The sequence below is a fragment of the Sinocyclocheilus rhinocerous genome, unplaced genomic scaffold (genome assembly GCF_001515625.1).
Source record: "Sinocyclocheilus rhinocerous isolate Xijiao unplaced genomic scaffold, SAMN03320098_v1.1 scaffold2207, whole genome shotgun sequence".
Classification (NCBI taxonomy): Eukaryota; Metazoa; Chordata; class Actinopteri; order Cypriniformes; family Cyprinidae; genus Sinocyclocheilus; species Sinocyclocheilus rhinocerous.
Window position 1 is genome coordinate 472,821 of NW_015625575.1, and position 20,296 is coordinate 493,116.

The 20,296-nt window shown below is 35.8% G+C and overlaps 2 protein-coding genes across 5 annotated transcripts in view; both read left to right on the forward strand.

The window, feature by feature from the left end:
- Positions 1–10,019, forward strand: part of LOC107751663 (cell cycle and apoptosis regulator protein 2-like) — a 17,570-nt gene extending 7,551 nt beyond the window's left edge. For 3 of the 4 annotated variants that reach the window (XM_016567421.1, XM_016567407.1, XM_016567430.1), the window contains 12 exons: positions 562–772; positions 852–962; positions 1,925–2,088; positions 2,896–3,022; positions 3,101–3,229; positions 3,832–3,954; positions 4,980–5,192; positions 5,270–5,416; positions 6,716–6,824; positions 7,331–7,519; positions 8,557–8,729; positions 8,850–10,019. In XM_016567421.1, the coding sequence (XP_016422907.1) occupies positions 562–772; positions 852–962; positions 1,925–2,088; positions 2,896–3,022; positions 3,101–3,229; positions 3,832–3,954; positions 4,980–5,192; positions 5,270–5,416; positions 6,716–6,824; positions 7,331–7,519; positions 8,557–8,729; positions 8,850–8,891 (1,738 nt within the window). In that variant the 3' untranslated portion in view covers positions 8,892–10,019. Of the gene's footprint in view, positions 1–561; positions 773–851; positions 963–1,924; positions 2,089–2,895; positions 3,023–3,100; positions 3,230–3,831; positions 3,955–4,979; positions 5,193–5,269; positions 5,417–6,715; positions 6,825–7,330; positions 7,520–8,070; positions 8,100–8,556; positions 8,730–8,849 lie in introns of all 4 variants that reach the window. The other variant, XM_016567413.1, reaches the window with a different exon arrangement.
- A 286-nt stretch (positions 10,020–10,305) lies between these two features.
- Positions 10,306–20,290, forward strand: LOC107751911 (endoplasmic reticulum aminopeptidase 1-like). The gene is made up of 17 exons (XM_016567685.1): positions 10,306–10,492; positions 10,837–11,250; positions 11,379–11,517; positions 12,873–13,007; positions 13,113–13,233; positions 13,378–13,532; positions 14,321–14,434; positions 14,528–14,659; positions 15,256–15,387; positions 15,483–15,566; positions 15,770–15,930; positions 16,565–16,653; positions 16,734–16,917; positions 17,964–18,120; positions 19,441–19,625; positions 19,713–19,874; positions 20,140–20,290. Exons 2-17 carry the CDS (start codon positions 10,844–10,846, stop codon positions 20,288–20,290), a joined length of 2,508 nt encoding a protein of 835 aa, XP_016423171.1. The 5' UTR covers positions 10,306–10,492; positions 10,837–10,843.
- The last annotated feature ends 6 nt before the right edge of the window (positions 20,291–20,296 follow it).

A 20,296-nucleotide genomic window follows, 5' to 3' on the forward strand; every position in this document is an offset into this window, starting at 1 on the left:
GGTGCAAATAAAGCTTCCTTTATAATCACTCAAAAAGCTGTCACTCATTACGATCTCACAAAGTTACGTGATAATCAATTAAATTCTCTATGCTGCACAATGAATCTCTTATTTACATCTCGTCTACAGTTATAATGAAATGATTCGTGCTGAACACAACACCTGAACAAAAACTCCAGCGATTTGAGCAGTGAGGGGATTCAATCTTCAACGGTAATTCTAACTGATAATAAGCAGATATGTCTGTGATTAACATTGCTCAACGCTGCAAATAAATAGAAACCGATCTCCTAGAGCGCAAATCATAACAAACTGGATAGTTTGCCAAATCTGCAATGAAATGCCATTGTTACAGCTTTAACTGAGGTGCTGTTGATTTCGTTTGAGGGTGCTTAGCATCTTCTAGCACCCCGTTGAACCAGGCCTGGGGAGGGGGTGAGGTGTTCATGGTTTCAGGAGGAAGGGTTGTGGATGAGCTTTCAGAGAGTTGAGGGCTTGCACAGCCTGGGGAAAATTGCCATTTGTCATTATCTCATTGTCATTTCCTCTTGATTCTTTCAGCCAGGCCTGTGATTATCTGGAGCTTCAGCGGCGGTACCCACACCTGCACCTGCCCTCCAACCTCTTCCACCTCCAGCTGTCCTGGACCGAGAGTTTCCCGCTCGACCAGCCTCTTCCTCTGCGAGGACCGTGTCACTTTCACGTGGGATCGAACCAGCCGGAGAGTGAAGCAGATGTTTGCGAGTCCACAGATGATGCTTTCTCCGTTAGGGTACGCGTGTCGCTCTTTTGACAGATCATGTGACCATGCAAGGCTCAGATTCTCAAGAATGGTTGTGTTCTCTCCGCAGGTTCTGTTGTTTTCTATGCCGTGCCTTGAGGACTTGTACTCCCAGTGTTGTAACCTCTCAAAGGACGGTCGGATGCAGAAGGAGGCCGTACATCCCACTACACTTCTCAAAGTAAGAACATTCAGTCCTCAATATCTCTGAAATCACACAATACAAGCTCCAAAACTGAGCTTTTACAAGCGATGCCCCAAAAATCCTTTTAGTGAACAATTCTTAAAGTTTTTCTTTCTTTGAAGAACATTTTAGTAATCTAAAGAACGTTTTCCCCACTATAAAAAACCTTGGAAAGATTCCATGGAAAAATGGGTATTAATTTTTTTTTTTTTAATGAAATGATACTCTAAATAAGAAACTAAAACTACCTATAGATGATGGCAATTCACTGTCTTAATGATGGAGTCATTCAGTCATTCATTTATCCAATTCATTCAGCCGGCTGATTCATTCAAAAAACGATTCTTTATGAATGAGTCACTGAATCATTGACTCACTCAGTTAGTTCAAAAGCAGCACATTCATTCAGTTACACTTACTTTATAAATGCAGTAAAGATTTGAAGGTCTGCATTTTTTACAATTATACTAAAAGGCCCTTTTCCTGCATGGAGTAGTTTGTGTGTTGATCATTTAGAGGTAGGGATGGGTATTATCTGTACTTTTTGTTTAATATACACACACATATATATATATATATATATATATACACACACGAATTGCGAATAGCAAAAATGCATCATAGACGAATGTCCTAATATTTTTGCAGAATATAGAAACAGCTGGCGACTCTGGCGAGATAGAATTTGCAAGATGATGATATAACAATAATAAATGTATGTGTATTTTCATAATTTCGCCATTACCGATAGCAGAACCATTAACATCAGAGCTTATCAATGCACCACTCTTTCATAATTTAGCACCGGGGCCAATTTAATACCAGGTCTTGGTACCCATCCCTATTTAGAGGCCTTTGGTAAGTTTTATATGGTTTATAGAGCTCATAGTATATGGCTTATAGTAGCTTTATAGAGTTTGATGTATAATTGTGTCACTGGCTCTTTCTCTGTGTTGTAGTTTGTGATGGTGGACAGTGGAGGTGAACTGCGGCTTCCAGGAGGTCACTGGTCACCCAAAGTGGACGGAGCAAATCCAGCGAAGGACGGTTCGACGCTGGTCAACACTGCGGTCCGCTGCATAAAGGAACAAACTGCTCTGGACCTCTCAGCCTGCACGCAGTGGTCTGTATATTTCATTTTTCAATACATTTAAGATTTATTGGTCTGATTTTTGTCTTGCCAAAGCGGGTTGAATTGTTATTGTTTATATACAGAAAGGCTATAAGTAACTTAATAATAATAAGAAAAACATAACATAAGTTTCATATGTATGCGAAATGGCTTTTTAATACACTACCATTCATAATCCGTTTGGGATCCATAAATTTTTTTAAAGAAATTAATTTAGCAAGTATGCATTAAATTGATCAAAAGTGACAGTAAAGACATTTCTAATCTTACAAACATTTCTATTTCAAATCAATGCTGTTCTTTTGAACTTTCTATTCATTAAAGAATCCTGAAAATAAAAATGATAAAAAACAATGATGTTTCTTGAGCAGCAAATCAGCATATTTTTCATTTTTTACTTTATTTTTGATCAAATAAATGCAGCCTAGATTTGCAGAAGAGACTTCTTTAAAAACATTACAAATTTTACTGACCCAAAATTTAAGTCACCTTTCACAGTTTCACGGTTTCACAGACAAGGCTTAAGCCTAGTCCCCAACTAAAGTGTAAGTCTGAGCTGTTTCAACTTAAAGAAACTTGCACTGATTGATCTTGAAATATGTCAGTGCCCTTGTTTTGTCTCAAGATGCAGTAATGTTTTTTCTAAGGCATGTTTATAAAAATTACTTTAAAATCCTAATTGAACTATGGCCTAGTCCTGGCTTAAGCTAAGCCCCGTCTGTGAAACCGGGCCCTTACGTCATTTATATATCTATTAGTAATCTGCACATGTCTCTAAATGTCTTGCTCTCTCTGAAGGCACAAGATGGCGGAGCTGAGATATCTTTCCGGAGATAAAATGCAGACAGTTGTGGTGTTGTTGCCAGATGTGTGGAATCTAGTGCCAGCTGAAGAAGACTGGGCAAAATTACCACAAAAACAGCTGGTACTGACTGACATCAGAGTTTATAAATATTATGCATAGGAAATATGCTTGAATTCAAATTTCTTTCCTGTCATCCAGGATGGTGATTTGTCACTTCCAGAAGGTCCGTCTGTGGTTTTTCACCCCTCTGCTGGACTCAATCTGTCTGTCGTGTCTCTGTCCTCACTGCTGGAGCCCCAGACGCCTCAGACGCGGGACAGCTGTGAGGTGGGTAGTTATTCTATATATATATATATATATGTATGTGACTTCTAACTTGTATTAATAATTCAAATGTGACCCTGGAGCACAAAAGCAGTCTTAAGTCGCTAGGGTATATTTGTAGCAATAGCCAAAAATACATTGTATGGGTCAAAATTATTGATTTTTCTTTTACGCCAAAAATCATTAGGATATTAAGTAAAGATCATGTTCCATGAAGATATTTTGTAAATTTCCTACCGTAAATATATCAAAACTTAATTTTTGATTAGTAATATGCATTGCTAAGAACTTCATTTGGACAACTTTAAAGATGATTTTCTCAATATTTTGATTTTTTTTGCAACCTCAGATTGCAGATTTTCAAATAGTTGTATCTCGGCCAAATTTTGTCCTATCATAACAAACCATGCATCAATGGAAAGCTTATTTATTCAGCTTTGATATGATGTATAAATCTCAATTTCAAAAAATTGACCCTTATGACTGGTTTTGTGGTCCAGGGTCACAAATAATACAACGTGTATGTTACATATGTTGTAAACTGGCTCAGTCATGATTGAGATGCATTATTGTCTTGGCTGATGGCTCTCATGTGCTGCTATCAGGTGAGTTTGATGGCGGAGATGTTCAGTGAGATGCTCCAGAGGGATTTTGGGCTTGAGCTGTATCAGTGTCTGTGCCGTCTGCCGCAGGACCCCGGCATCAAAGAGGACAACAGCGCTCCCATGGTACACTAGACTGCACACCAGTGTTATTTTAGTATCACTGAGATACTATTATAGTTTTAATAATATTTTAAATTACTTCTCATTTGAATATTTTCAATTTTAGTTAATTTTTTTAATTTGGTAGTGTTTTTGTCATTGTTATTATGATTATTATTATTTTAAAGATATATAGTTTTCTATATAGTTTTTTTAATCCTTTTTCCAGTTTTAGTTATTTTAGTACATCAAGTTAAACTATATGAAAATGAGAAATGTTGGCTTGGAATTTCAGTTAGTTATTAATTTTTTTCAAGTAACAAAAAGTTGTTCTTTTTAAATGGTTTTAGAGTTAGATAACTATAATAACTCTGTTGTATATATAGTTTCAATAATATTTTTAATTATTTACTTTTGTATTTTCTGTTTTGACATTAATTTTAGTTAAAGTTTTAGTAATTTTGTGCTTTTAGTGTTTTTGTCTTTGTTTTTTTAATATGCCTATGTGGTTTTTATTCATTTATTTCAGTTTTAGTTTTAGTTATTTTAGTACATAAAGTTAAATTAAATGAAAATGAGAAATGTTGCCTTGGCAACTAGCTGAAATAAAATAAGCTTTTAATTTAAAAAAAAAGTTTATTTTATTTTTGTTAAAGTCCATTTTAAGTTTAGGTACTGGAAATTTTTTTATGGTTTTAGTTTTTGCACACACATTCATCTGGATGTGCAAAGGGAAAGGAGACAAGCTCCTAAATGATTAAAATGTGTCTTTTACACTTTATTATATACTTTTGTAGCTTTTTAGCTTTGTATAATTTTGTGTGAAGTCCACTTTTAAGTCCAGGTTTCTTTGACCAAAACCAATTATTAAACAGAATTAAATAGACTACTGTACCTTTAAGGTTTTATTTCTAAATGTAATTGACCTCTGTTATGACTAATAAATAGGTGTTGATATGTAAATGTGGGCCGTCTTATGTTTTACTTTTAAAAAAAGTATGAAAATCCAGTTGTTAATGTAACTTTTTCACACTTTTTTCTCTGTAAAGGAGGATGAGCCCAAAAAAACAGACAAACAGACAGCAAAAAAGAAAGGCTTGATCGATGCAAAGAAGAGAAAACTCAAAGAGAAGGATGGGGAGAGAGAGACAGAAGACGGCGCACTGACGGACGAGACTGTTTTCCAGCCGGTTCAATCTGAGCATCTAAAAGAGAGTAAAAGTCAAAGTGCAGGAGGAGACAATCAGCCGTCCAAAGACAGCGTAAGAAATCACATTTCTCTTCTGCGTCACATGTCTAGTGCTTCTCCTCCAAACATCTCTTGTCTGTGTGCTTGAAGGAACGTCCTCTGGGCTGGACGGCTGAACTTCCCCGTAAAGTGCTTCTCTCCTGGGTCTTCTTTGACCGTCAGCTGACAGGAAGTCTTCGAAAGGCAGACCTGCTCAACATCCTGCTGTCTCTCGGCCTGTTTCTCAGTCCTGCTCAGGTTTCACTTCTTCTAAGATGTTTTTATAGAATTCTGCAAAATAATGGTTTAACACACTTAATCAAAGAAATTAAGGCAGACATAAATATTAGTATTGTAATTTTATTGTTGTTCTGTAAAATAAAATTATTATTATTATTAATAATAAATTATTATTAAATACTTTTTTTATTTTACAGACAAATAGTATGATTGAAATAGTAGTATATTCCTTTATTGATTTGTTTACTTTTACTTTTAGTTTACTAGAATTCAAATCATAAAATAAAAATTTGAAATATGATAAAACAATGAAATTATTATTTTTATTACTATATTATTATTATTACTGTTATTATTAAATGCTCATTTTTATTTTACATTACAGTAATATTGCAAAAGCATTATATTTCTTTGATTTAAATAGAATTCAAATAATAACATAATATTTTGAATAATAAAAATTATTATTATTATGAAATACTTGTTTTGTTACAGTAGTAATATTGCAGTAAATTCTTAATTGATTTAATATTGCAGTAAATTCTTAATTGATTTGCTTAATTTTTTGAAATAAAAAATATATATTTTGAATAATAAAAATTATTATTATTATGAAATACTTGTTTTGTTACAGTAGTAATATTGCAGTAAATTCTTAATTGATTTGCTTAATTTTTTGAAATAAAAAATATGAAATAAAATATTTTGAATAATTAGTATAATAATAATAATCATCATAGTCATTATCATAATCATTACTATTGTCACTGTGTATAGTTATATTGGGGGAAAATGGGTTTTCTTTCTTTTTTGATAAGTATCAATAAAATAGTTCAATATAGCAAGAATTTTATAGTGAAGTGTGTGTATTTTGTGCTTATTAGAGTATTATGTTGAGAGTTTAAGCCTATGAATAAGATCAACCAGCTCAGAGATGAATCACAAACTTTGATTCAAAATGAAAAAATATTAAAATTACGTAAGATATTAAGTCTTGTTTGTTTTTTTATGCTTGAAGAAAAATAAATTTAATCCAAAGGGAGAACAAATTTATTGTTCTGAAAAGTTTATTGACATTTCTTTCTTGTTTTAAGCATAAACCCACTCCATTTTGATACATTTTTCATATCAAACTTAATATCTTAAGTCTTATTGCTTCTCAAGTAAATGTATCTTGACTTAAGAATGTTTAGATATTTGTACTAGAAAACAAGAACTGAGGAAGAGCAATTGTTTTGCAGTGTACTGACATACATTCTTTGATTATAAGGAAAAACGATGTATTTTCAGTGTATCTGATGTCCCATCTCTCCTCAGGCGCAGGATCTGGTCAGAAAGGCTGCAGTCGGTGGGCTTTGCCTCTACAGAAATCTGTGCAGTCGCTGGTCAGACGCCGATCGGACAGACGGCAGCATCAGTGCTGAGGGTGTGTGTGTTGGAAATCATGCGATCTGATAAAGCGTGTAAACACATTTGTGACCCTGGACCACTAAACCAGTCATAAGGGTCAATTTTTTTAAATTGAGATTTATACATCATCTGAAAGCTTTTTCGTGGTTTGTTAGGATAGGAAAATATTTGGCTGAGATACAACTATTTGAAAATCTGGAATCTGAGGGTGCAAAAAAATCAAAATATTGAGAAAATCGCCTTTAAAGTTGTCCAAATGAAGTTTTTAGCAATGCATATTACTAATCAAAAATTAAGTTTTGATATATTTACGGTAGGAAATTTACAAAATATCTTCATGGAACATGATCTTTACTTAATATCCTAATGATTTTTGGCATAAAAGAAAAATGGATAATTTTGACCCATACAATGTATTTTTGGCTATTGCTACAAATATACCCCAGCGACTTAAGGCTGCTTTTGTGCTCCAGGGTCACATTTGTCTGTAGCATTATGAAAATGCCACTGTGTTCCTCTCAGGAAATAAAGCCATGTTGCCCGGCCAGGCATGCAAAGAGAGAGCTTCCGCCCGTCGCACCGGTAACACAGATCTGGTGAACTACAGAGGGAACGTCATTAACTTACCAAACCTACTGCAGACGCTGGAGAGCAGCAAAGCGGCCCAACGTGAACTGGAGAAGTGTGTCGCCGCACTGCAGTCCAGACTCGGTGAGACCAGAATGCTTTGGAGGAATAGTTCACCCAAATTTGCTGAAAATGTGCTCACCTTCGGGCCATCCACGATGTAGATGAGTTTGTTTCTTCATCAAGAAGCCAAAAGCTGTGTGTTTGTAAGAAACAAATCCATTTTCATGACGTTTTTAAACTTTAAACCATCACTTGTGGTCAAAATACAAGTCCATAATCCATAATAACGCTTCCTCCACTGAAAAAGTCCATCTCCTGTTGTCTCTAACATCAAAATCAACTCGCATACTTGTTTAGAGCTGTTTTTGCTTGTAAACAGTGCTTGATCTTTGCAGATTTCTCTCCTGATTCAGACAAGATGACTTTTTTACTGGAGAAAACTATTTTATGGATAGAGGCCAGAAGCAACGGTTTAAAGTAAAAATGTCTTAATGACAGCTTTTGGCTTCTCAAGACATTAACTGATGGACTGGAGTGCTGTGTATTATTGTGATGTTTTTATCAGCTGTTTGGACTCTCATTCTGACGGCACCCATGGAGAGCAGCAAAGCGGCCCAACGTGAACTGGAGAAGTGTGTCGCCGCACTGCAGTCCAGACTCGGTGAGACCAGAATGCTTTGGAGGAATAGTTCACCCAAATTTGCTGAAAATGTGCTCACCTTCGGGCCATCCACGATGTAGATGAGTTTGTTTCTTCATCAGATTTGGAGAAATGTAGAATTGCATCAGTGTCTCAGCAATGGATGCTCTGCAGTGAATGGGTGCCGTCAGAATGAGAGTCCAAACAGCTGATAAAAACGTCACAATAATCCACAAGTAATCCACACACATTCACTGCAGAGCATCCATTGCTGAGACACTGATGCAATGCTGCATTTCTCCAAATCTGATGAAGACACAAACTCATCTACATTTTGGATGGACTGAAGGTGAGCACATTTTCAGCAAATTTTCATATTTGGATGAACTATTCCTTTAAACCTCTTGTGGCGTAATGCTTTATTTCTGCCATAATATTCCATGGTCATTTGAGTGGTTGTGTGGTGTGTGTGATTCAGAGGCAGCAGAAGCGAGGCAGGCGTCTAATGAACAGGAGCAGGCCCATCAGAAAGAGCTGAAGAGGAAACTGGAGAAAGCCGAGACGCTCAATAAAACATACGAGAAGAGTTTGAGAGAAAACAGCGGTCAGATGATCTCGGTCATTGAGAAGATGCAGAGGATGGTTGAACAGGTGACATCCTGAAATGTTTGTTTTATATGCATTCTAGAAATAGTATTTTAATAGTTTTGTTTTATATGCATTATTTTTTTAGTCATATTTGTATCAACATACTGTGTTTTTACCGTTTAGACAACAGCCCTCACAAGTGCAGGAAAGGATAAGAAGGCGTAGAGACGCAAAAGCTCATCGGATGGTGATGCATTAGCGTTTGGACCGACGAGAATAAACAAAAAAAACCTGCAAAGTAATTAAAAACAAAAACTTTAGCCTTTGTTTTTTAGCTTTTAAAAAACTTCTAAAAAATTGTCTTCATGCACATAGATAATACAGAATTGCATTCATGGACGTTTGTATATGTTTTTATTAATAAAAATGTTTTGCTGGCTCATTTTAGAATGTATATGCATTCATATGAAACCATGTAATGTGCTTAAATATGGAAAGGAAACTTTGTGCTTTATTTATTTAGTGTTATTTAATTTTATTTGGTTATTAAATTCTGGCAGCTATGAAAGTATGATCCTTCCACACAACTGACAATCTCATAAACAGAGATGCAGATACGCAAACCTGTTCCTAGCCCTGTATAATGAAACTGTAATTATTTTTTACATGTGAATTTGTGTTTTAAATGACAGGCGTATATCTAGTCAGGTTTTAAAGGTTGAAAACAAGCATGGAACCTTTTTTTTTTTCAGATTGAACTTTATTGGAATTCAGTTTTATTGTGTACTGAAGCATTTCCTTACTGTTAGAAACCATCCACCGCCATAAACATTCTTAAGTGTTGGTATGAGGATAGTCTAGTGTTTAGTCTAGACTCAAATATAGCCAAAGTTCAATTATTTTGGAAATACTGCCTGAATTCTTCCTTGCAATTAAAAGAGTTTAAAGTCAAACCAATCCAGAAAAATCTGCGATGATGAACTATTGTGAGAAAGAATGGATTTTAATCTAAAGTCTTAAACAATTCAGGAAGGTTTGCAAACAGTAAGACCTGTTTGGGTGTAATTGGCAAAAATGTTTTTGTCTTTTTCTCAGGGACCATTTATATATTTTCTAATAGCCTGTTTTGAACAGTTGCGTGTTTAATTGTCTTCCAGCAGAATTAAGTGACTGAGTAAAGTTGAAAACATATGCCATGTAATATATTTTTTCTTTTCGTCTGCTTTTTTTGTCCACAAAATCTACATTTTGTTCAGTGACTTGGTCAGTCAATCTCCAATCGTGATGTATGAAAATGTATTTGTCATTTATTTTTGAGGAGCAGTCCCAACAGAAATAAAAGAGTTCAAAGTATACTCCGAGCTCAATCTTGAAATGTCTATTTATTTTAGTTTCATCGTGTGTTTTTTGAGCCGTTATTACAGAGGCCGCTATTTCTTCCCAACTTTAGGTGTGCGTATTTACAAACAGAACTGAGGCGAAGGCTTAGCTCATTAATAATAAACAAGGTCATTGAAGACGTTGCTCGGTGAACTTCGTGAATCGTCATGGCACGTAACCTAATTAATATTCAACAGTCAGTGTTTCGCGCTGAGATTGGCCAGTTACAGAGCCGTTGAACGTAAAAACGCCAAACGTCACTTTACGTAATTAATATTCACGAGAGACGAGTTTTCATCACTGCGTTCACAATTTCATCGCAAACACATGCCTTTTATAAACAAATATAGTGTTTTGCAGTTGTATAAAACGTCGTGTGGTGTGCTGTAAGCGCCAGGATGCAATAATACAATCTGAGAGGAAAACCGAGTCGCTTTACACGACAGGAAATTAGATATTTTGAGTGACAGCTGCGTACTTTCACTTTCATTTACCGATCGGATATCGTGCCCAGGTTCGTTTAAAACGTTTGTCGCCTAAAATCAATGAAACGTTCGATATATTGTAAAATTAGTGGTGGGGTGTTTTCCTTGTGGCGTCTAAGTATCATAAACAGTGCTCATACAATGATAACCAATTGACAAGCGCACATATCCACAAGAAACAGTCAGAGAGCTGATACTAAACCTTTTCCTCTTCAGCTTCTGTTTTTCATCATGTTCTTCGCCCAGTCTTGGTGTTTATGCTGCACTACATTTGCAGTTTTATTCTGTGGTCTTTTTGTTGGCAGCCATGCAATGACTGTCAACACAGACACAAATGCCTTGCCTTTTCCCTGGGATAAGATAAGATTGCCAGAAACAGTGAAGCCCCAGCACTATGACCTCCTGATACACCCCAACTTGACCTCCCTGACCTTCACCGGAGTTGTCCAGATTCTCATAGAGGTAGAGCAGGACACCAGAGCCATCATCCTTCACAGCAAGAACCTGCAGATCTCCAAAGCTCAGCTCTTGGGCTCCAGACATCCTCAGGATCTGCAAACCAGTGAGTTTGAAGCCTATGAACAGATAGCACTCTTTTCTGATGGCTTCACATTTGAGAAAGGAAACCACGTGGTGCATTTGGAGTTCTACGCCAACTTATCAGACAGTTTTCACGGCTTTTATAAAGGCAGATATACCACAAACAGCGGAGAGGTCAGGTAAGACACCCACAACATTGGTGCTTGAGTTTTAACTCTAGGTTAGTTGTTCAAAGGTTGTACTCGGACTGTATTTGAAGTGGCTTTGGAGATGGAAAACCTCAAAAGGATGATTTTTCTCCCTGCAGGATGATGGCATCCACTCAGTTTGAGCCGACGCATGCTCGAGCTGCCTTCCCTTGTTTTGATGAACCTGCATTTAAAGCCAACTTTACCATCCGTGTGCGCCGAGAATCCAGGCACATTTCCATATCCAACATGCCCAAGGTACACATAATTAACCATTTTATTCTGTTAAATATCTGGGTTTGATCTTTATAGTGCAGGTGAAATTGACCGGCATTCTTCATCAGTGTAATTCAACAAAAACCACACTATGAGGAAGAAAAAAAAGGAAATCTTTAACATTAATGGCTCTCACACATTACACATAAATAAACATGAGAATATATGATTTTTAAAACTGTATTTAATAACATTATTTTTCACCAAATGTAAATTTTACAAATAGTATTGTAAATATAAAAAAAAAAAATTTTCAGCAGTGGAAAAGCACTTATTCTGTGTTCTTTTCTGAAACTCAACCGGTAGAAGCATGATGATCGTAACGCCAAGATCATGGGTTCAATTCCCAGCAAAATTAACTGATAAAAAAAATTTGCATCATTGCAGTGTAAATTTCTTCAGATAAAATAGTATTGTAAATATAAAAAAAAAAAACATTTTCAGCTGTGGAAAAGCACTTATTCTGTGTTCTTTTCTGAAACTCAACCGGTAGAAGCATGATGATCGTAACGCCAAGATCATGGGTTCAATTCCCAGCAAAATTAACTGATAAAAAAAATTTGCATCATTGCAGTGTAAATTTCTTCAGATAAATGCATCTGCCGAATAAATAAATGTAAACACCCTTCTGGCATACTGTAAAAATATACATAAAAAATACATTAAAAAAATTATTCTGTGCAGCTGCCTTTAACTATGTAATAACGAGGTCAAATTGACTCAGAAACATCTAATTCATAATAGAAGTTTTGTACACTCTTTCCACAACACATCAAAGTGTCAAAACTTTGAATGCATGTTTATTATCCACAAAAAATATTGATTAAAAAAGCATAGGTAACTCAATTGATCGTAATAACAGCATATCTGTCAGTGTTTATAAATTACACAATCTGCAATGTGAATCAACAACTTCAAACAGTATTTTCTCAGTATGTATAGTTTGTTAGGATCGGACAATATTTAGCCGAGATGCAACTATTTGAAAATCTGGAATCTGAGGGTGCAAAAAAATCAAAATATTGAGAAAATCATCTTCAAAGTTGTCCAAATGAAGTTCTTAGCAGTGCATATTACTAATCAAAAATGAAGTTTTGATATATTTACAGTAGGACATTTACTAAATATCTTCATGGAACATGATCTTGATATAATATCCTAATGATTTTTGATATAAAAGAAGAATCGATTATTTTGACCCATACAATGTTTTTTTGGCTATTGCTAAAAATATACCCAAGCGACTTAAGACTGGTTTTGTGCTCCAGGGTCACATATTTTTTTTACAGACTGTATCATGTAAATGTAAACTAATGCAAGGTTATTTCTTCCAATAGCTGAGAACTGTAGAAATGGCTGACGGGCTGCTCGAGGATCAGTTTGACACGACGGTGAAGATGAGCACCTACCTGGTGGCCTTCATCATCTCCGATTTACAGTCCATCAGTAAAAAAAGCCAGCATGGAGTCGAGGCAAGTCGATCCCATTGCCCCAAAAGTATTATAAATACACTTTATAATGTACCCATACCTCATTACACTGTCCATTGACTCTTCACAACCTGAATCCCGATATAGATATCAGTGTATACTGTTCCCGAGAAGATCAGTCAGGCGGAATATGCTCTCAACACCGCCGTCACACTGCTGGACTTTTATGATGATTATTTTGACATTCCGTATCCACTTCCCAAACACGGTGAGTGTGAAAGTTCAGCAGTCACCATCTTTACTACTGTTGAGCATATATTACTATCTGCCATGAAATAACTGGCAACTGTAATCAGAATATTTCTTGGCTTTTTAGAACCTAATTCCGGCTATAATGATCTTTTGCTTGCAGATCTTGCAGCGATCCCAGATTTCCAGTCAGGTGCTATGGAGAATTGGGGCCTGTCGACTTACAGAGAGTCCGGTTTGCTCTTTGACCCTGAGAAATCTTCTTCCTCGGACAAACTGGGAATCACTAAAGTCATTGCCCATGAACTAGCCCATCAGGTTGATATTTCTATTACTAATTCAATCTAAGTAATGAATAATGAACGGCCAGTCGGCCTTTATCACAAAATAAATTATTCTGCTTGCTGGCTTACTGTTCGACTACTTTAAACAAATGAATATAATGTGTATAAAATGTATATGAAATATATATTATTTTATATACATTTTATAAACACTGCCATTCAAAAGTTTGGGATCAGTAAAAAAAAATTGTTTTTTTAAAGAAGTCTCTTATGCTCATCAAAGCTACATCTACTTGATCAAAAATACTAAAAAACAGTAATATTGAGAAATATTATTACAACTTTAAATAATGATGTTCTGTACTAATATACTTTAAAATATTATTTATTTCTGTGATGCGCAGCTGTATTTTCAGCATCAGTACTGCAGTCTTCAGTGTCACATGATCTTCAGAAATCATTCTAATATGCTGATTTATTATCAGTGTTGGAAAAAGTGCTGCTTAATATTTCTTTGGAAGCTGTGACAGTTTTTCAGAATTCTTTGATGAATAAAAGAACAGCATTTATTAAAAACAGAAACCTTTTCTAACAGTTTAAGTCTTTACGCTTTTTTTTAATCAATTTAACACATCCTTGATGAATAAAGGTATTATTTCTTTTAAAAAAAGATACTTTTTTTTTACTGACCCCAAATTTTTGTATATTGTGACAAAAATGATGCAGTGATGCAAAATGGTATTATTATAGAAAGAGAGCTAAATGATATGTGACATGAAACCAGCATAGAGATGTATAAAGTCTGTTGAATCTGATGTCCAGTGGTTTGGAAACCTGGTCACGATGCAGTGGTGGAACGACCTGTGGTTAAACGAGGGCTTTGCCAAGTTCATGGAGTATGTGTCCGTCAACATCACCCACCCTGAGCTGCAAGTGGTGAGAGCGATTAATACAGCTAAGAGTTGAGATTGTGATGCCATGTAATCATAATTGGCATGACTGATCTGATTTCGAGGGCCTCTATTTTAGGATGATTATTTCCTGGAGAAGTGCTTCACTGCTATGTCAGTGGACTCTTTAACCTCCTCACACCCCATTTCCACTCCAGTGGAGAATCCTGCGGAGATCAGCGAGATGTTTGATGACGTTTCCTACCGGAAGGTACACAAGCAGTTTATATCTCTCTAGAATCCTTATAGTTGACTTTCCCTGATTAATATTGTGTTGCAGGACAGTTTGACCCACATTAGATATTTAAATGGCTTGAGACACTGGTTAAACTATTTATTTCTTCTTGAAATTTGGTGACTTTTTCCCATTTTGGGTCATTAATGTGCACGCAAAGTTTCCACACATAGATGTGTTTTGGAAAGTCTGTATGAATTTTGGTGACTTCAGTGGTGTTAGGGTTCAGATTTAACCCAATTTGAATCTAGAAAACCTTTATTGACTGCCTTTTTTATGTCGGGTTCTCAAACCCTTATGAGGGTAAAAGTTTCTAACACTTATTTTCAATGCTGCAATAGACTACTAACTGAGATCCAAAAAACTAACAACCAGTTTTTGACTGTGAAACTCAAATATATAAATGTACAGCAAATTCTTTTTTTGTTTATAAAGTGTCGATTTTTGGCAATTGCATGGAAACCAATGGCAGTCAGTTATCTCCAACACAAATGGAGTACCCATATTTTCAACACAAAAGAAGGGTTAATTTGTTTTAACATATCTACTGTTGTTCTTCACAAACTCTGAAGGGTGCGTGTATCCTGAACATGTTGAGGGATTTCCTGACGCCAGAGGCTTTCAAGTACGGTATTATACACTACCTGAAGACACACAGCTACCAGAACACAGTGAACGCTCACCTCTGGGAAAGTCTTACCAATGCAAGTTACCACAGTCGGCTCCTGTGCATGTTCTTCAGTCCTTGAAGTAATTTAATCGATTGCTCTAGAGGCCAAATGCATTTCAATCTTTTCAGATCTGCACTTCTGATGAATTGGATTCAGGGAGACTAAAACTCGATGGATTCTGTTCCAAAAGCAGGGCTGAATCTCCAGCCTCTGTGAGTGCTGCTATAAATCAATTTACATTTAATTATAATATTTACATTTTGTTAATCTATTGTAATATTTTATTGGTTTTTATTATTTAATTAAATGGTCTATATTTACGATAAGTTAACCTCTTATATTTCTTGACTAAAAATGTGTCATTAATATTAGAAATAAACCAAATAACTGATTAAATGATAAAAACCTGTTCTAGCAGAAATGGTTCATGGAGGACAGTGTTGATGTTCAAGCCATTATGGACACCTGGACGCTGCAGGAGGGCTTTCCTTTAATCACTGTGGAGGTCAAAGGTCAAGAGGTCACCCTCAAACAGGAGCGCTTCCTTAGAGAAGCAAACTCTTCGAAGACTTCAAAGTACGTACTGGCTATGGAATACTAAACTACTGTTTAATGCGTACTATGCATACTATACATTTAAAAAAAATAGTATGTGCAAAAGTAAATGTGTCATACTGTATTATGCTTTTAAAATTGTATGTTATGGCATTCTGATCAAATAAGAAGATAATGAAAGATAATCATAGATGATATTACTTCTGTTTTTTCAGTTCAGTGCATTGCATTGTGGCATACAAAGATATTTTAGTATTATTTGTATACTTTAGTATTGTTTAGTAATATTTTGAATTACAGTATCTTTTTATTAGTTTATTTGATCAGCCTCTTAGTTTTAGAGTAAGTTTTTTTATATATATTTTTTTATAGGTTTATTTATTTTTATTATTTTATTTACTTTAGGTTTAAGTAGTTCATCTAATATTGATATTTTAATTTCAGCTTTATTTCAGTCACCAAAAAAACTATTTTTAATAGTTTTAGATTTTGTTAACAATAACAACAGTAGTTTTTATGAAAACAGAAAATGTGCCTGCATGCTGCAGAAATAGTAAATATAGTAAGCTAGTATGCTACTCTCAATATAGCCTTAATGTTATTCACTCAAAGCAATAATTGATTTTTTTAATATTTTGTATTTCATTTCTCACAGTACATCAAGCTTCCTGTGGCAGGTTCCTCTGACTTACATCACCAGTCACAGTAGTGCAGTGCAGCGTTTCTTGCTGAAAAGTGAAAAAGGTGTGTCTGAGCTATTAGATATTAAACCAAACCAACACATTTACCTTCTGTTATACTGAAATCTGACCATGTGTCTGCAGATGTGTTGTACCTGCCAAAGAAGGTGGACTGGATTAAATTTAACGTGGACCTGCGGGGGTATTATATTGTACATTATAAGTCAGGAGGCTGGGACGCTTTGATCAACCAACTCCAGCAAAACCACAGTGTGTTCAGCAGCAACGACAGAGCCAGTCTGATCCACGACATCTTTCAGCTGGTCAGGTGAGGAACTGAGCTGGTGTTCCTTAAAGAAATAGTTCACCAAAAATGAAAATTTGCTGAAAATGTGCTCACCCTCAGGCCATACAATATGTAGATGAGTTTGTTTCATCATGGGAACAGATTTGGAGAAATTTAGCATCACTTGCACACCAATGGATGCTCTGCAGTGAATGGGTGCCGTCAGAACGAGAGTCCAAACAGCTGATAAAAACATCACAATAATCCACAAGTAACCCACACCACTCCAGTCCATCAATTAATGTCTTGTGACGTGAAAAGCTGCGTGTTTGTAAGAAACAAATCCGTCATTAAGAAGTTTTAACATTTAACTCTCGCTTCTGGCCAAAATACGAGTCTATAATCCATAATAACGCATCCACCAGTGGTGGAGTCCAAAGTCCATCTGCTGCTGTCCTCTCACATCAAAATCTGTTTTAGACTGTTTTGGCTTGTAAACAGTGCTTGTTTTGTACATATTTCTCTCCATAAGACTTTTTCACTGGAGGAAGCTTTATTATGGATTATGAACTCATATTTTAGCCAAAAGCAGCGGTTTACAGTCAAAATGTCTTGATGGATTTGTTTCTTACAAACATGCAGCTTTTCATTTCTCCAGATGTTAACTGATGGACTGGAGTGGTGTGGATTATTGTGATTAATCAGCTGTTTGGACTCTCATTCTGACGGCACCCATTCACTGCAGAGGATCCATTGGTGAGCAAGTGATGCAATGCTACATTTCTCCAAATCTGATGAAGAAACAAACTCATCTACAAAAACTCAACTAAATCAAGTGTCATGAGATGCAGAAACACACTTTTCAAGCAAATCATTTGGCGAAAAGAAGTTTATGACATCATACATTTACTAAAAATCACCAAAACGTCTGCTGATTCAAAGCTAGTAAGACTTCAAATATGGAGAAAAGCAAAAGATCCAGCAGCATTTGAGCACAAACAATACTTGATTTGATTTGATTTGACTTGATTTAAGTCTTGTTACAGTTTATTTTTGTTCTTAATCAAATTTATTTGTCTTTCCTTCAGCATTGAGAAAATCCCACTGGACAAAGCTCTGAATCTGAGTTTGTACCTCAGTAAAGAGTCGGAGATCATGCCGGTGACGCAGGGCTTTAATGAGCTGGTGCCGCTTTACAAACTCATGGAGAAGAGAAACATGGAGGAACTGGAGAACCAGCTGAAGGTTGTGCTTGCAAACATGAATAAGTCTAGTTTAAAGATGATATGTGCAATAGTTTGGATGCTGAGTTACTTTCTAGTGTCTCAGTTTAGATAATACATTTAAAATCTCATGGTGACCTTTTCTAAAGTAGCTGGCCAGGGTAAGACAGCAACATCTGAATATTCATTATATTTATAAGGACCTGAGATTTCTGCAGTGCAAAAAACAGAGACTGAATCACAGAATCCAGTCAAAAAATGGAAGTTGCTTTATAATGTAGAATGTCTCAGAATTTGGCCAAATCTGGATCAAATGAAGGGCTGTTCAAATAATCATTAAAGGGGTCATATGATGCTGCTAAAAAGAACATTATTTTGTGTATTTGGTGTAATGAAATGTGTTTATGCAGTTTAAAGTAAAAAAAACACATTATTTTCCACATACTGTACATTATTGTTTCTCCTCTATGCCCCGCCTTTTTGAAACGCGTCGATTTTTACAAAACTTTGGAAGACCAAACAAAGTAGTTTCGCTTTCACAACGAAGCACACAGCGTCTTCACGACATGGCGACAGCGGCAACAACAATACTACAGCGAGAATAAAAGTTACGCCTTCTTTTTTTGCGTGAACATTTGGGCGGTGTTATGCAAATCTTCCCACATAGTGACGTAGATATGTGGGGCGTGTTAGAACGAGGCGTTTTAGGTAGGTGTGGCTGACTCTGAACTTTTATAAAGAATATCTCTTTGGTTTTGAGACTTTAGTCTTTGCAACTTTACAGATCTTCTTTATGCACGAAGAGCTTGTAACACTCCAAAGAGAAAGGAAAAATTGAAATCGCATCATATGACCCCTTTAATAAAAAATTCGGTCAAAGACACACAGAAACTCAAAGGTCTTTACTACAACCTGACAAATAAAAGTTTGATTTAATTTCAAGACATTTTACAAATATATTACTATTGTACAGTAGAATGTACTTATCATAATAATTATAATAATACAGTTTATTAAAGCAGTTTATCTATCCATGTTTTGTGCTGCACTTTGTTTGCCAAAAAAATTAAAGGATTAGCGATTAATTAAATTGTTAAAGTTATATTCATTCATTTGATTACCACCATCTTTATGAATTAGGCTTATTAAACATCCTTTTTGATCAGTAAAAAATAATTCATAAAAAATATACATAAACAGAATCCAGAAAAAATGAAATGTAAAAGACATTCTTATTTATTATTAAAATGTAATTAAACAAGAATTTGGTGAAACATTTAATGCATTTTGGGAAAAATAAAATATATTTAGACATGCTGTTGTTGATTTGCTGCTTTAACAGGGTCATTTAGTGAAGTTATTCAAGACGCTGATTGACCGCCAGAGCTGGTCTGATGACGGGTCTGTGTCCGAGCGGATGCTCAGGAACTATCTGCTGTTGTTTGCCTGCATCCGCCGTTACCCATCCTGCATCAGCACCGCCACGCGACTCTTCCAGCAGTGGAAGGAATCCGATGGCAAAATGTGGTGAGAGTTCATTTGATTCATGTATCATCCACATTTTACATACTGCATTCTATTTGCATTCATCCAAACATGTGTTGTTTGCTTCAGGCTGCCCACTGACGTCAGTTTGGTGGTCTACACTGAAGGGGCGCGTACAGACGAAGGCTGGGACTTCCTGTTGGAGAAATACAAGCGATCCGTCTCGCCATCGGAGAAGTGGATAATTAAAGCCGCCCTCTCGTACAGTCCATTAGCTCACAAGCTTCAGTGGTGAGTCTGCATTCATGAAGCAACTGAGACGTCACATGACATTTTCATAGTTCACACAAACCTGACATCGATGATGACGCATGAATCATTAAGGAAGGTCAAACTGTCTGGCGTATTTATCCGAAAAGATCTTCTCTTGAAAGTCGTCATTAATATGCAAAAGCATGATTCATTTCTCACCTTTTCAATCCTGTGTGTCAGTAATAACGATCTTGAGTCATTTAAACCTGCTCTAGGATGTGTTTTGCTTTCTCGTTCTGTCTAGGCTTTTGGAAAGAACCATTGAAGGAGAGATCATAAAAACTCAAGACCTGCCGTCGCTGGTCATCAGCGTCAGTAAAAACCCAAAAGGTTTCAAACTCGCCTGGGACTTCTTGAAAACCAGTCTTCTCGCGGTTGAAACACCGATTGAGTGATTACAT